At 44.5% G+C, this 16,614-nt stretch overlaps 1 protein-coding gene across 5 annotated transcripts in view; it reads left to right on the top strand.

Annotated features, from left to right (window-relative positions):
* Positions 1-16,614, top strand: part of klf12b (Kruppel like factor 12b) — a 54,960-nt gene that overhangs the window by 6,452 nt on the left and 31,894 nt on the right. The window contains exon 2 of one of the 5 annotated variants that reach the window (XM_084085128.1): positions 12,305-12,483. The exons of 1 other annotated variant lie outside the window; for it this stretch is intronic. In XM_084085128.1, coding sequence (XP_083941254.1) covers positions 12,305-12,483 — 179 coding nt within the window. Of the gene's footprint in view, positions 1-2,674; positions 2,786-2,944; positions 2,965-12,304; positions 12,484-16,614 lie in introns of those variants that run through there. 3 more of the 5 variants (XM_084085131.1, XM_084085132.1, XM_084085129.1) reach the window with 3 other exon arrangements.

The following is a 16,614-nucleotide window of genomic DNA, read 5'->3' on the forward strand; positions in this document are numbered from 1 at the left end:
AAAAAGAGAGAGAGAGGGGGGGTACAGAGCGAAATAGAGAGAGCGAGAGAGGAAGAGGTGAATGGGTGTGTGGAAATGGCTGGGGTGATTGTAGGTCATTGTGGTGATGCTGAACAATGTATAGGTGCTTTGCACACTGAATCCCCCCTCCCTGTTATGCCTGATTTATACTTGGTTGCGTGCCGGTGTCGCACACCCAAAATAGCAGATCTACAAGTTCCCACTGCGATGCGTCACACTGCGACACGTCGTGAGCAACTATAAGTATAACTCGGTCTCGCTTTCACCCTGAGTTACTGTCCATAGAAAGCATCCCTATCCTGTGCAGGAGAAGACCAGTGATTTGGCGCTGTGTGACGACTGACTCATTTGTCTCGCTCACAGTGAGTTCATCAGTGTGTTTTCCAGGGAATGCAATGTACACTCAGCATCTACATTACTTGGTATTTCCTTTGTCGCACAACAAGCGTCACCAAGCATCACCACCCTGGTGTCCCTATTTTGGGCACATTTCCTAAAAATGTCCTTAAATATTCACGCTTGTATTTGTTTTTCTTTCATTTTGAAAAATAGCAGATCCACAAGCTCACAACGTTTCACTTTGCTATACGTTGTGAGCTTGTAAATAGCTATTTTCAGTACGGTATTTTCTATTATCATCATTATTATTGTGTTGTAATGTTGTTAGCACAGTCTTGCCGAACATGCCACACCAACATTTCGCCTGTGGTACCTGTATGTGTGAGTGACAAATACACCCTCTTGAATCTTGACTCTCTTGAATTGAAAAGTATATACAGTACCTTTAGGGCTTTTAATATTTTTAAGGGAGCATTTAGTGTGTTTATGTCTTCCTATACTAAATGCAGTGTTGTGACAGTTTGTCCCATCTTGGACCTTTACGAATCCTGTACAGCAAAGTGTGAGTTTGTTTGTGTACTCCGTCATGTTGAGACAATCATTAAATACCGTTGTGTAGTCACCTCAACCCCCGCGCCCTGTGCACTGAGAGTAAATAAGAGACGGGAATGGGAGTCAGTGAGTGCATTTTGTTATTGATCGCAGAGCGCTAACCTTTCTCCATCTCTCTCTTTCTCTCGTACCCGCCCCCCCCCTTTCTCTGTTTCTTTTTTCCCGTTTCTCTTTCTCCCTCTCTCTTTCTCTTTCTCCGCACACATGCTCCCAGACCGACACTATACTCACACGTGGACGCGCACAAACTCAAAAACACACCCACAGTCCTCCACCCCGTCTCCTGGAGAGCTTGCACCGATTAATCTACACGTTTATCCTGGTTCACTCCGCTCCACCACCTCCCCCTTGGTACAAGTGAGGTTTTTGTGTCAGAGGCTATTTTAGATACACAGCTACTGACACCCTGCACTTATGTGGAGGTGTGGAGTTTGTGTGTGTGTGTGTGTGTGTGTGTGTGTGTGTGTGTGTGTGTGTGTGTGTGTGTGTGTGTGTGTGTGTGTGTGTGTGTGTGTGTGTGTGTGTGTGTGTGTGTGTGTGTGTGTGTGTGTGTGTGTGTGTGTGTGTGTGTGTGTGTGCGCGCGCGCGTGTGTAGGGTGTTCTAGAGAGGTCACCCCATTTAAAAAGCTACAGTACATACAGATCTGGTTGTTGGTCCGTTCGGTGGCTAAAACCAGTGTTAATTTAACTCTTTCTGAGAGTGTAAACATGGACCCAAATGGACCCGTGATTTTCCACTCTCAGGGTCAACACCTTACCGTGTGGTCATCATGGCGGATCCTATCAGGACATGAGTTTTCACTGGTTCACTCTTTCACTCGCCAAAGTTATCTCTTATTGGATGTTGTCACAAATGAGTGTGACTGCTAACTTCAGGGATGCACAGTAAAAAATACACACAGTGTTAATTTAACTGAGAGAGGGTGGAAACTGACCACTGACCACAGTGTACAAATGGTTCCATTTGTACACTCTCTTAGTTAAATGAACACTCAGGCTTTTACAGTGTACCACCTCACTTTTAGCGCTGTCACAGCCCCACAGCTTGTTTTACTGTTTCACCGCAGCATTTGAGGCACATGATGCAATAGGATGTCAGAGTCTTCTGTTTACCTCTCTCCGGGGCGCTGTGGAGGAGTGCATCTGTGTCGCTTTTGTGTGTGTGTGTGTGTGTGTGTGTGTGCGCGCGTATGTGCGTGTGCGTGCGCATTGTGTGGGTGTGGGTGGGTGGATCTTTGTTCTGAAGGTGTATTAAGCATATTCCTTTATGTGCAGGGCAGCGATATTAAGAAACAGTATTGTGTTTGTCTGTAAAGCATGATTTACACTTGTTTGCCTACTGGGTCGTGCGCCGAAAATGGCAGATCTACAACCACACAACTTGTGAGTGCAACACGTTGTGAGGTTGTAGATCTACGGTTTCAGGTGTGCGACACCAGCACGCAACTAAAAGTATAAACCCTTAAACGTGAGTTGAATATGAATCGTAAGCGGGTGCAGGCAGAGGTCACAAGACTTGTGTGTGTGTTTGTGTGTATGTGTGTGCATGTATGTGTGCGTGTGTCTGTAACAGCCAGATTTAGCTGCAGAACGGAGCAGCGGCTCAGGAAGTCAGCTTATGAGAAGTGGGTAAAAATGCAGACAGAGACGGCAAACCAGACGACTCGCACCTCCTTTCATATTGTGAACGTTTCCTTCAGAGGAGAAGACGAAGAGCTTCTCTGTTTTTCCACTTTCTTGAGACGTGAGAAAGGACAGAGGTGGTGTTGGTTTTGTGGGTGGAGGGGTTTTACCAAGTGTCACTGAACAGATGGTAAGCTGTGGCATAATGCTGTTCTGTGAAAAGCTGATATTAAATCAGCATTGATCAATACATGAAAGGTACATTGTTTGATATAGGTTAAATAGTTCTGCCTTGGGACACTTCCTTTTTTCTCTTTTATAAATTCGGATTAACTGGAAACGATAGCTCTTTAGTTTGATCTCAGTACAGTAAGTGAACTAAATTCTACTTTAGTTTGTTTTGTTTGGGTGCATATACTGTAATAGTAGTCATGCTCTAATGCCTGCTTCTCATAATTTACATGTGTGGAATTGATTTGTGTGTGAGTGTGTGTGTGCATTTGGGTGTGTTATGGAGCATTTATGCGTGCAGGTTAGTGCGTGTGTGTGTGTGTGTGTGTGTGTGTGTGTGTGTGTGTGTGTGTGTGTGTGTGTGTGTGTGTGTGTGTGTGTGTGTGTGTGTGTGTGTGTGTGTGTGTGTGTGTGTGTGTGTGTGTGTGTGTGTGTGTGTGTGTGTGTGTGTGTGGTGTACGGATCTGAGCTGCATCCGGCGACCTCATCCACCTCATCCCGACAGGATTACTGACACAGGATCTCCCTGCCCCTGGCAGAAATAGCCAGGACCCAAGGGCAATCCACCAGAATATGGGAACTTCCATGAGCCTTGCTTATGTGTGCATGCGTGTAATTATGTATATATGTGTATGTATGCTTCTTTGTGTGTTTACCACTTCCAACCTGTGTCCCTATTGTGGGCATGTCATGATAGGTGTAAATGTGCAAAAATGTTGCAAATTATTAACTTTTGGGGGGGAAATGGCAGATGTGTGTGTGTGCGTGCGTGCGTGCGTGCATTTGTGCGTGCATTTGTGCGTGCGTGCGTGCGTGCGTGCGTGCGTGCGTGCGTGCGTGCGTGCGTGCGTGCGTGCGTGCGTGCGTGCGTGCGTGCGTGCGTGCGTGCGTGCGTGCGTGCGTGCGTGCGTGCGTGCGTGCGTGTGTGTGCGCTCGCGCATGTGTTCGTGTGTGTTTACATGGGTATCATCTCTCTATAAATGGAGCTGGTTTCCTCTCAGGTGCTGAGGCCCATGGCTGGGGCACTAAAGAAGTCTCTCTCTCTCTCTCTCTCTCTCTCTCTCTCTCTCGCTCTCTCTCTCTCGCTCTCTCTCTCTCTCTCTCTCTCTCTCTCTCTCTCTCTTGTCTGTCTGTCTTTCTCTCTTTCTCTCTTTCTCTCTTTCTCTTTCTCTCTTTCTCCTTCTATGTCTCCTTCTCTGTCTCTGTTCTCTTCCTATGATCTTTAGAGAATTTACATAAACACTGATTAAAACATAAACTTTCTTATGTGATTGGTCCTGAAAATGACCATGGGTGCTCCTTTGAAGATGAGCCTTCCTAGTCTTCAAACAGCAAATTAACTGTTGCTCCCATGGCCTTTGCTTTAAAGGGAGAAATCCAAAATCCTAAAAGAAAAATTTACTTTGCGTTATTCCTGTGATCTTGGACAATTAAGTCAATATCTACGAACATACGACTGTCTTCCTGCTCTAATCAGAGCAGCAAGACATCCTACTGTATCCTACACTTACGGTGCGTTTTAACAGCGGGCGATACTGGGCGATGCCGGGCAACATCGCCCAAAAAGATAAAGAAAATCCATCTTTCATCGCCCCCCCGCCCACTTCGCCCGATCGCCGGCTCTCATAGACTTTCATTATATTTTTGGACGATGTCGCCCAGTATTGCCCGCTGTTAAAACGCACCGATAGGATCAGCAATGCGTTGTGTGTTCACGTTCCCACGCCAGACCAGTTGTACAATTGCTGCGTCTGTGTGTACTTACGCAAAGACAATGTTGGACTCTGTCAATTTCTCTGGTCACCCGCCAAATATGATTAATGATGACGTGTACATCTGTATATGCCGTGGTGGAAGAAGTATTCAGATATGTTACTTGAGTAAATGTTACTTGAGTAAAAGTACAAAAGTATTGGCATAGAAATACACTTGAAGTACCAAAAGTAAAAGTACAAACATTTTTGAAAATAGCAGATCTACAAGCTACGAGCTTGTAGATCGGCTATTTTCAAATAGTCTATGTATAAAATAGGGCTAAATGGTTAATGTATGTATGTTTTATAATATAATCATTTATATCTGCAAAGTAACTAGTAACTCAAGTTTTCAAATGATTGTTGCTCAGTCAGATAACTCACGAATAATTTGAACCAATATTTTATTATGAATGTGAATACAAGTGTGGATATAATAATTTATCTTGGCGTTCAGGCTCTGCAACATTATTTTCTCCTTGCTCAACACAATATTACAGCCATCATTAACCATTAAGAGCAGGGAGATAGATATACCATAACATAACAACCCCCCATGGGGAACAGAACCAATAGCAGAGGCCACTGGTGGTGCTGGGGTGGTGGTGGGAGAAAACAGTTGCATACCAACAGACCAGGGGACAAATGACAGCAGAGAATAAACAGAGACTTGAGGTGAGCTTAAATAACCCGCTGATTGGTCAGCTGATGTCACGTCAGCTATGACGTATGGTCTGTGTAATAGTATTGTAGTTAGCTCCGTATGCATAACCGCAGTGTGTAACCTCTCGAGTATATACTGCCTGAACTAACTCGCAGGCTATGTATAATTGGAGTAAAAGTACAATATTTGCCTCTGAGATGTAGTGGAGTAGAAGTAAAAGTACCTCAAAATTGTACTTAAGTACAATACTTGAGTAAATGTACTTAGTTATTTTCCACCTCTGTGTGTTTGTGTGTTCACGTTCCCACGCCAGACCAGTTGTACAATTGCTGCGTCTGTGTGTACTTATGCAAAGACAATGTTGGTCAATTTCTCTGGTCACCCGCCGAATATGATTAATGATGACATGTACATCTGTATATGTATATGTCATCATTCAACCACTGGTTGTTGAGGTGGTGTCCACATAATAATAATAATAATTTCTAGAAATATGGATGACAAACCCATGCTCATCATGACCATCTATAGCAGTGGTTCTCAACCTTTTCAGGCTGTGACCCCCCAAAATAATCATTTTTGAACTGGGGACCCCCCCTCCCTGACAAGCAGTTCCACAGATAAATATTGTGAAAATAGCCGATCTATAAGCTCACAACGGAACAAGGCAAATTGTTGCCTCGGGGATCCCGACTCACAGGTTGAGAACCTCTGATCTATAGTTGGGACCAGGATGCAGATTCGCGGCCACATACACTTCTCTGTGCTGCCACCAGAACAGTCATCTACCCAAAACCCCATAGACACTGTTAGATTACACGCAAAGGTGATGATGGGGACAGCTGGAAGGAGGGTCGGCAGCGTCAGGGGCCTCAACTCCTACAATTCCAAGTGCTTATCAGGGTGGGGGGTCCCCAGTTCAAATATGATTATTTTGGGGGGTCGCGGCCTGAAAAGGTTGAGAACCACTCATTTAAGGTAGTAAGGGGCTAATCGCCCAAAGTGCCTTTGTAGTTATATGAATGTGTGATGTTGTCAGCTGTGACACTGTGTAGAGCTTGACTTTGTATTTGTGGGCTCATACAGTTTTTGTTTTGAGATATCACACATCCAGATGTTTGAGTATACTACAGGGCTTACCGCTCTGGATCAGAAAATGCACACATGTCCCAGTAAAACTACCACTGGTTCTGTTATAATATCCTGCACTGTAATATCCTGAGAGTTAATAATGAGAGTGTACAAATTTAACCTAATGCACCCATAGGGGTTCATTTGGTTAAATGTGTACACTAAGAGTTACAAGTGATTAAAAGCCCCAGGATTTGTCCTTTGATGACATCATCACCACAGTCTTGTCGCTCTGTAAAATGTTGTTGTAGCTATATTATGATATAAATATCATGTGAATTAAATTTTAGGGTGGATTTTCCCTTTCAGTTAAATTAGTGTACAGGTGTTTACAAGGTGTTACGCGCCTCTGTATTGTCTGTTGTTACGTGGCGTGATGTGATCAATCTAATCAATATGCAGCCGTTACCAACTCCATTCAGCCTGTACACGTTTTAGCACCGCCTGTCTCTGTCTGTTGCCCTTTGTGTCTCCTCTCTCTATAAATGCCTGTTTTTTCCTGTAAGTGGCATGTTGACGAGCATATTGTAGATAATTGGCCCCTGACAAACAGGGAGACCGGGCTTAAAAGTGTTCCTGCAAGGCAGATAAGTGCTGTGATGTAGGCTGCAGTCTACAGTACATGTTGCTGGCGACAGCCACTTCAAATAAAACCACACCGCATCACCGCTTTATTGTGACACTGACTTTTGCAACATCGGTAGCATGCGCCCTTAGATGTCGCACCCCCCCACCCCCCCATTTCCCGACTTACAGGGTACATGTCTAGGGGTACCGTGTAATGCTTAATTTATACCCCGTCACATGACGGAAATAGCCTAATCTACAAGCTCACAACACGTCGTGATGCGCCGCTTTGTGAGCTTGCAGATCGGTTATTTTTGACATGTGACATCTTTGTAGTACGAAATATAAATCAGGCTTAAGAGAGAAGTAGTAACATATGTCTGCCACGTCACATACAAGAACACCCGAGGCCCAAATGGAATCAGAGAGATAGAGGCAGACGTTCAATATGAATTTATGGGGACCTGATAAGATCTTCATGTTGGACTGTCTATTCCCGGGGATGAAAAGAGCAAAAAGCATGAATGGCGCAGCTATTCCCTCTATTAACCGTCACGTTCACGTATTTTTTTCTCTCTCTGTGGAGCTGATTGGTTCCCAGAGGAAATGTTTAGGGTGCTTTGAGGCAAAGTGCATCAGTGGAGTGTGTGTGTCTCTAAGGTGTTTTTTTTTTCTTTCTTTTTATTTTACCCTAAAGGAACTTTTCGTTTCTTTTTTCTTTTTTCCAAAACATGGCAGGCCCATGCCAGGGTTTGATGCTATTGTGAGTCGCCGGTGCTTACAGAAGTGTGAATACTCAGAATAGAGAGGTAGTAGCACTCTGTGCTCTCTTGAGCCTCGTTCAAAAATGTCCCAGAAGCATCCAAAAGTCTTTGCCTGCTGCTCCTGCCAAGGGAAATACGCCTTATGAAATGGAAATTCTGAGACCATTCACACAGTGCCAGGAATGATTCGAGGAAAAAAACAAAACATCTCCATGTCCATCTCAGTACATCCAGGGCTCAGGGCTGGATGAGGGAAAACACACATCCCCAGCCCCTGTGCTCACACACACACACACACACACACACACACACACACACGCTGAGTCGCACGCATACATCATGAAGAATATTTACCTGACGCACGCTGTGTAAGGGTGAGGGTGAGAGTCTGGTGCAGAGATGAATTATAGAGGGCTGTTTGGAGTTCACGTCAAGGTTTTTGTCTGTGCAGAGGAAGAGAGCATTAGGGGGAGAGCTTTTAGTCAGCCATTTTTGTAGCTGTCCACTTACTCCGGCTAAGAGGTAAGCCTACAGGGAGCTGTTTGAATGAGCTCCCCGGGCCAGAATAAGGGCCACATAATAAGGTCATGATCAGGCGGCTTAACATGTAGCAGGTTGAGGAGGTTAGTCTGTGATGCAAATGAGCTGCGATTCAGCTGCTTCTCCCCTCTTTCTACCAGCACGCTAGATTACAATATGTTAAATATTTGTATTTTATTATTAAACATAAGGATCAGTCCCAGGCTCTCCCTATAACTGAATTACAGAGTATTATTCAGCTAATGCCCTGCCAGAGAAAGTCACAGTAAACGCTGTTTGTTCTGCTCTGCGTTTTTTGTTGTTGTTATGACTGCCGAGGTTTTGACTCGTGATGTGACGACGAGTGTGTTGTGGTGCTTGTGCTTCTTTTTTTCACCCTGGTCTGTGTATTCCCTGCTCAGTAAAAAACCTGTTGCACTGAGAGGAAGTTGGGGAGTAAAAGCCAGCTTTACTTAGTCGTACGTTGGTGTCCTGCACCAAAAAGAGCAGATCTACAAGCACACAATGCGCCCGCGATGCTACATGTTGTGAACTTGTAGATTGCTATTTCTCGCTGACACGTCACATGGGGGTGTGTGGTGTCCTGGGGCACATAGAAAGGGAAGTGAGCAGTGGTGAGGAGGCCTGTAGACACACTATAACACAACACATGAACTGCTCCTCTTGCATCTTTAACCCATGCAATCCGGGAACGCATCTGTGTCACTTTAGATTTCTTTGGCTATTCAAAAATAGCAGATATACAAGCTAATAGTGCGGCACCGAGTGCCGAGCTTGTAGATCTGCTTTTTATTTTATTTTATCGTAAACATTTGTGCAAATCTTTGAATATATATACATTTTTAACTCAAATCTTTGCTTCTGGGGGGGTCCCTGGAACTAAATATTTTGAGATGGGGGGGGGGGGTCCGTGGACTAATACATATCATTTTGGGGGTCCTTGACATGAAAAAGGTTTGAGAACCACTGATATCATAGCAACATACGTTTTTTTTTTACTATTAGGATTTAGAAGACATTTGGAGAATCCCCAGAAGCAAAGATTAGAGTAATTAAAAAAAATAAAATAAAAAAAAATATATATATATATATATTCAAAGATTTGCACACATTTTCACGATTTTTCAAAAAAATAGCAGATCTACAAGCGTGTAGCGCGGCACTCTGTGCCGCACTATGAGCTTGTAGATCTGCTATTTTTTAATTAGCTCAAAGTATAAAATAATGGATGGTTATAGCCATAAAATGGCACAGTATGCGTTCCCAGATTGAATGGGTTAAAGAATCTGGCCTTAGTTCAGATGAGGACCAATAAACCTCACCATGTACAGCACTATACATCGTAAAATCCTGAGTGTGAGTTAAACTAACACTTAGGATTTTGCAACGTAAACGTACAGTATAACTTCATCTTTGAATCTAATCATACGTAAACAACACAGTATGTTTGAAGAATCGCTGATGATGTCAGCAGTCTATATCAAATACAAGATGTGAAAATATGGAAGTGTTTTCAAGCCCAATACAAAAAAACAACAACACAGTCATACAATAGTTTTTTTTGACTGCTTTCTCCCTCTTACTTTCTGCCTCTTACTCTCTCTCTCTCTCTATCTCTCTTTCTCTCTCTCTCTCTCTCTCTCTCTCTCTCTCTCTCTCTCTTTGGTGGAAGTGTGGGGTGGGGGGTGGGGGGGTCTGTTGGCATGCTTGCACCGTGTGCTCTGTGCTCGACCGGGCCTTGGCTCAGGTCCATATCCCCTCTCTCTCTGGCCCCCCTCTCGCTCCTCTCCTCTCCGCCCACCCCCACCCCCACCCCCCGCCACACTGAACACCCTTCCCCCTCATCAGCCCTCTTCTGCTCTCCTTGGTTGCAGCAGCTTCCCTAACCTCTCCGCTACGCAGTCAAATCCAGAGCGTTCATTTAACTCTGTGAGTTACGACAAAAGACGACAAAAAAGCTCCCATACCTAATACAACAATGTGCGGACACAGCAGCAAGATTTGTGAACTGTTGCGATAAAAGAAGGTTAGCCAAAGGAATACAAGCACCCTAAGGACTACTAACCATTGAGTGTCCTGAGCAGACCTCTAGACCTACTGCACATATAAGCAGAGCTGCTACCTTTAAACACGTTTTAAATCTGAGGCTTTTTTTGTATACTATTTAAATAGTTTTGAGAAAAAATGCTGTCCCAAAGTGACTGCAAAAGATTGCTGGTATTTGTCTCAAAAAGCTTTATACCCTGTACATATAACGGGATATAACACCGCAATGTGACATAGTTCTGTTTACACAATGCTGTACCCCCTCCAACTGTATATACTTTCCCCATTTTCATCTGTTTTTATTATATTTTGACACTTGCTTTGGCAATGTAAACGTATGTTTTCTCATGCCAATAAAGCTCCTTTGAATTTGAATTTGGATTTGAGTGTAAAAAACTGGTGGTGAACACTCTCCAGAGTTAAATTAACACCGGGTTTGGCTGTGTACTGCCAGCAGAGTTGCTGGCCTCTTCATAGCCCAGCCGCAGCTCCCCCCACCCGCCTCCACGCCCCTCCACACCTATCCATCCATCCACCTACTCTGTTCCATCCCACCCAACACCCCCTTACACACACACACACACACACACACACACACACACACACACACACACACACACACACACACACACACACACACGCACACGCACACGCACACATACCCTTCCTCTCTTGCTATAACCTTCCTTAACCCTCTCTCCCCACATATCTCTGCTAATATGGTCCATGTTCCACCCTTCCCTCCTTTCCTCCCCTTCTCTCCTCTCTCCTCCCCTCCTCTCCTCTCCTCTCCTCCCCTCTGAGCCCGTGGCAGCAGGTCCACAGCCTCTGTGACACAGATGCACACAGTTGCTCTGGGCGCTCGACATGGGAACAAAGCATTGGAGGGGCTGAGTGGGTCCGTCTGTTACGATGTGTGGCTGTGCGTGTATGTGTGCATGTGTGTGTGTGTGAGAGAGAGAGCGAGAGAAAGAGAGAGAGAGAGAGAGAGAGAGTACACATATTAAAAGTATAGATTTTGGATTTATTGTTGGCTTAATAATTATTGGAGGACGACATTCTACACACCTAACGTCCCACATTATATGACTTTTTATGCAGTCTGTCTGTACTCACATTATACTGTATAGGTTTGTTTCAAACCTTTTAACTCCACTTCCTATCTAATTACCTCCCATTAAAACCTGACCTTTGAAAACAAGCTGTAATTAACAATGGGCAACTGCTTTATCAAAGGGAATACATCTTAGCCTCGTTCACAATGTCAGCATTGGTTGATTGGTGGCATGGGAACATAAAGCTCCAGCCAACATTGTTCAGTGACTGCCAGTGTCCTTATGATAGGTTAAATATCTGCATTCGCAAATACAGTAGACATGTTTGTCTTTTGTTCCCTGCTCAATTCCGCAGTTTGTGGATGTGTTTGCTCAGCCATTGACATGCTCACGTGTGTGTGTGTGTGTGTGTGTGTGTGTGTGTGTGTGTGTGTGTGTGTGTGTGTGTGTGTGTGTGTGTGTGTGTGTGTGTGTGTGTGTGTGTGTGTGTGTGTGTGTGTGTGTGTGTGTGTGTGTGTGTGTGTGTGTGTGTGTGCGCGTGTGCGTGTGATGTGAGGTCAGTGGGTATATGAGATCAGCATTGGGTCTGAGAAGGTCATGAGTTTTCTGTGGAGGCCTGTCACCTCTTATTGATCAGCTAGTCTGGTCTGGTCTGGCTCGGTTTGGCTGTGCCTTATCCTTGCGCTCCAGCGAGCAGCTATCAGCTCCGTCAGCACAGGGCTGATAGCCATCAGGTAGCTGGGAGCCACTGGACCCCAGCCTGGAGATATCGGCTTGGATTGAGAAAAGGCTGACATGAGTTTCAATGCATGAGTACCAAATACATAAAACGGACCAAAAAAGACGTATTCCGTAATACTTCACCCATGCAGACTTAAGCGCATAAAAGCAACAGGAAAGGCATACATTACGTGGAAATACACATATTTCTACCTTCTCTCTTTTCTTCTCTTGTAGCACTGGCCTCATTCTTTGCTCGGTCCCTCTCCAGCTATCCAGGGATTTCGTTTTGGGATGGGAGGGCGGGGAGGAGGGACAAATGAGATGCCTCAACACTCCACTGCCCTCCTCCCTCCATCCCACTCCCCCTCACACCTGGGATGGCCATTTCATTTCAGAGAGCAGCAAATGGAAAGGTGATCTTAATCTGCCCTCTTTCCTTCTCGCTCTCTCTCTCTCTCTCTCTCTCTCTCTCTCTCTCTCTCTCTCTCTCTCTCTCTCCTCTCTCTCTGTCCTCATCTCCCACACACAGAGCCTTCTACTGCTGATGGACAGTGCACTGCTGGCTTATTGAGCCCTGGCTGCCAGCGGACCAAATCTAGCAACAGAGAACACTGTGTATACACACTGTTTTATTAGCTTGAAAGAATCTTCTTCATTTCACACTTGTTCTCTGTTAATATGTTGCCCCCCCCATGGGGTGTCTGATTGGAAATTAATTGACAGCGTTTCTGTAGAATGAGAGAGCATGACAATCGACTGGTCAAAGTTTTCCGATGCGACCCCTACCATGCATGGGGGCTATACTCCATTAGGTCATTACTCTGTGTTAAGTCTCCGTCCCTGCTCTTAGCTCATTAGTCATTACAGCCACAAGGAGAGGCATGCACCAGCCATTGATTTCCTATGAGAAGCGTGCTGCAGGCCAGTTCATTAGGAATGTGGTCACAAACCACTGGATTAGCTGGACTGTAGACACACTTGGAGAGACTTGGCCGTTGCCCCCGAGCAACGAGCTGCACTCACTGTACCATGCCGTAGACGGCTATAATGCCTAAAGGAGTATTTCACCCAAAAGATTACTTATTTCCTATCAATTACACACCCCATGAAGCCTTGAATTCATGGAGATTTTCTTTGTTTTTGTCGCATTCCTAATGTGATGACTGCGTCTTCGGTCAATAGGAGACTCAGTAATAATAATAATAAAAATACACTTTATTTGTATAGCACCTTTCATGACATGAAATGCATTACAGAGCAATAATACAATTACAATTACAACTAATTTAACAATAAAACAAAAAAAGAAAAGCAAAAGAATAAAACAACATTCAAATAAAATGTATTCCACGCTGTCGGCCCGTAGAAGCAGTTATTGTTATTGTAGGCACCTCGAGCAGGTCAGCACTTGAAGACCTGAGGGGGCGGTTTGGATCTAGGCAGGCAGTCATAGAGGTTGGAAAGTGCCAGACCTTTCTTTGCCAGACTCTTTGATTCGACTCAACCGGTCATCAAATTATTGGCGACAAAAACAAAAAAATCTCCATGAATTCAAGGCTTCATTGTCATTTTTGGGGTGAACTACTCCTTTGATATATACTCCGTTGCAAGCCGGTGTCACGCGCCAAAAATAGCAGATCTACAAGCCCACAGCTTGTCACGGTGCGACGGTTTGTGAGCTTGTAGATTGGCAATTTCCAGGCGAACGACACCTATGCACAACAAAGTATGAATCGGGGGTTTAGAGTTCCTAGTTCCACATTCCCAGAAAGTCCAAGTGATCAGAATTCTATGCAAGCATTTAGAGTAGGAGTTGAATGAGTTTGTTTGTGGCAAAGCTACACTGAATAAAAAGGAGGCCTGCCCAGCATTCATCTGAATATGTGGAGAGCATGTTTTGACACAGTGAAACTGCCCACTGGGCAGATCGAGACCTTATTTGAAAGGTCTTGGCATGTTTTTTTTATTTATTTTGTATTTTTTTTCTGAAGAGGAGAGATGGTCTCTTGCAGAATGATGGCCATCTTTTAGAAAACAAACCTGAGTTCTCTCTCTCTCTCTCTCTCTCTCTCTCTCTCTCTCTCTCTCTCTCTCTCTCTCTCTCTCTGTCTCTCTCTCTCTCCCCGTGTGTGTGAGAGTGCCTCTCTTCTATTCTCCTCCCCAACACATGGCTCCGGGCTGGACTGAGGCTGCAGCTCCACCCGCCCAGCCCCAGCCGTTGCCATGGCAACGCTATCTGGGCCTACCAAGACCTGAAGCCGAAGGACATCCTGGACAACAATACAATAGCAGCACAGCCCAGGGTACCTGGGGGACCTAGACCTGAGAGGCGAGAACTGGGGGTGTGGGTGTGGGGGTGGGTGAAAAATCCTCCCTCCTCCTCCTCCTCCATCTCTTTCCTCACCACCTCCCTCTTGCAAGAATAACACACCCAGGGTTTGGCTTTTGCTTGAAAATCCAGGGAGCAGTGCAACATGCAGCATTACTGTAAAATGGCCTGGGCAGTGCTGTTAAGCCATTAAGACCTGAGGCTGAGATTTGTGTTAAGAAAAAAATCAAAATTATTTAAAAAAATCAAACGCTTTCAAGATGTTTCTATTTTTTTCAAAAATAACAGATGTACAATCTGCTATTTTTGAGTAGCCAACGCAGAAAATCTAAAATGACGCAAAATGATGCTTTCCCGGTTTTAATGGGTTAAATGCAGCTTGTAATATTTTCTTTATTTCCCCTTTAAACAATTTATTGGTGACACAGACATGACTTTTTTTTACGGCATCATGAGCTACGTCTGGTGGTCAGGTGGTCAGTCGGTCAGGTGGTCTGGCAAACCGCTTCGGGGTCTGGCTCTAAAAACCATCCATGGCTGGCTTGGTGCTCTCGTGCTCTCTTCAAGCCGAGTTGTCGTGATGGCCCAGGTTTGGGCCACGCATCCTGTTTTTCAGTGCCAGCAGTGGCGAGTAGAGATGTTTTGGAGCCTATTTGCCTTTGCTAGCATTCCTCCATGTACTGCTGCTAAAATAATAAGAGGCTGGGTTACCTCAGGTCGGCCCCAGCTGAGGGATACGGAACATGCATTGTTGTCATTGGCTGTGTCTGAGGATCCCTCTTAAAGCCACAGCACGCCGTGCGGAGCGAGGCACCGCTGCCCATCTTGGGGAGGAACGATGTGATGCTGCTCCGTAGTTTGTGCTTGGAGTAATAATAGATGAGCCAATATTCTATGCTGTGCGCTATATGTGTGTGTGTGTGTGTGTGTGTGTGTGTGTGTGTGTGTGTGTGTGTGTGTGTGTGTGTGTGTGTGTGTGTGTGTGTGTGTGTGTGTGTGTGTGTGTGTGTGTGTGTGTGTGTGTGTGTGTGTGTGTGTGTGTGTGTGTGTGTGTGCGCGCGCGGGCGCGTGCGTGCGTGTGTGTGTGTGCGCACGCGCAAGCCGTATGTGTGTTGTAAATTAAAAAGGAAAAACAAGCCATATCTTCTATTTTTGCAACCTTTGGTGTGCAATGAAACAGAGAGGGAATTGAATGCCTCGCGGCAGCCTACTGTACATTTGGCCTATGGTACATCATAACATGTAACGTTATTGAGTCCTTCGGTTTGTAACATTGCTCATGTGGGTTATTACGGTTGATATATTCTTAAGTGCAATGTGGCGTTCATTTCTTGTTATTATTGTCAGCGAAGCTCGGACAGTAAACTTATTGTCATGTCGAGGAGTCATCTCCTTCGATCAGTGAGAACATTTGCGGTTTCAAAAGAGAATTTAGGTGGGTCAACCTTTCAAACTTCTCATACGTCTGTTTTCTTTCAATTTTAAATAGCTCCATATCTTCTGAATGTGTCCCTGATTATTTTAAGATTGCTTGTGTTCAGCCTATTCTCAGAAAACCTAGTCTTGACCCATCTAGTTCTAACAATTATAGGCCAATTTCTAAAGTCCCATTCATTCTGGAAAAGACAGCCGTGTTACAACCTCTGGCAGCTGTGAATGCTAAATGATTGAATGATAAATTTCAGTCAGTTTTCTACAGCATTGAGTCTGTACTGATTACAAATAATCTTTTAATGAATTCTGACATTGGGTACTTCTCCATACTTGGACTTGAGAGCAGTATTTGACACCACTGATCACAATATATTTATTAATAGAATACAGCAGTGGGTTGGCATATCTGGACCTGCCTGGCAGTGGTTTAAATCTTAATTGACTAATCATAGGCCTTTTGTGTCAATTGGTGACCATGTTTCCTCCCTTATAACTTGTGGGTTGCCCCAGGGTTCAACCTTAGGTCCAATCCTATTTTCTTTGTATATGCTTCCCCTTGGCAACATTAGACGTTGGCATGTTATTTATTGTCATTGGAATTCTTAATCTGTTGGTCTTACTGAGAGCCTACAGATCCAAACAAACTTGTTCGGACAAGTTTGATCATCTCAGGAATATCTCCATGATCAGATTTAATTAATTACAATCATCAAAATCATCAACTTTTATTTGTTCATTACTTTGACTATTGCAATGATGCCTTAAGCAACAACAACAAAAA

The sequence above is a fragment of the Gymnoscopelus microlampas genome (assembly GCF_963454915.1).
Source record: "Gymnoscopelus microlampas genome assembly, chromosome: 17".
Classification (NCBI taxonomy): Eukaryota; Metazoa; Chordata; class Actinopteri; order Myctophiformes; family Myctophidae; genus Gymnoscopelus; species Gymnoscopelus microlampas.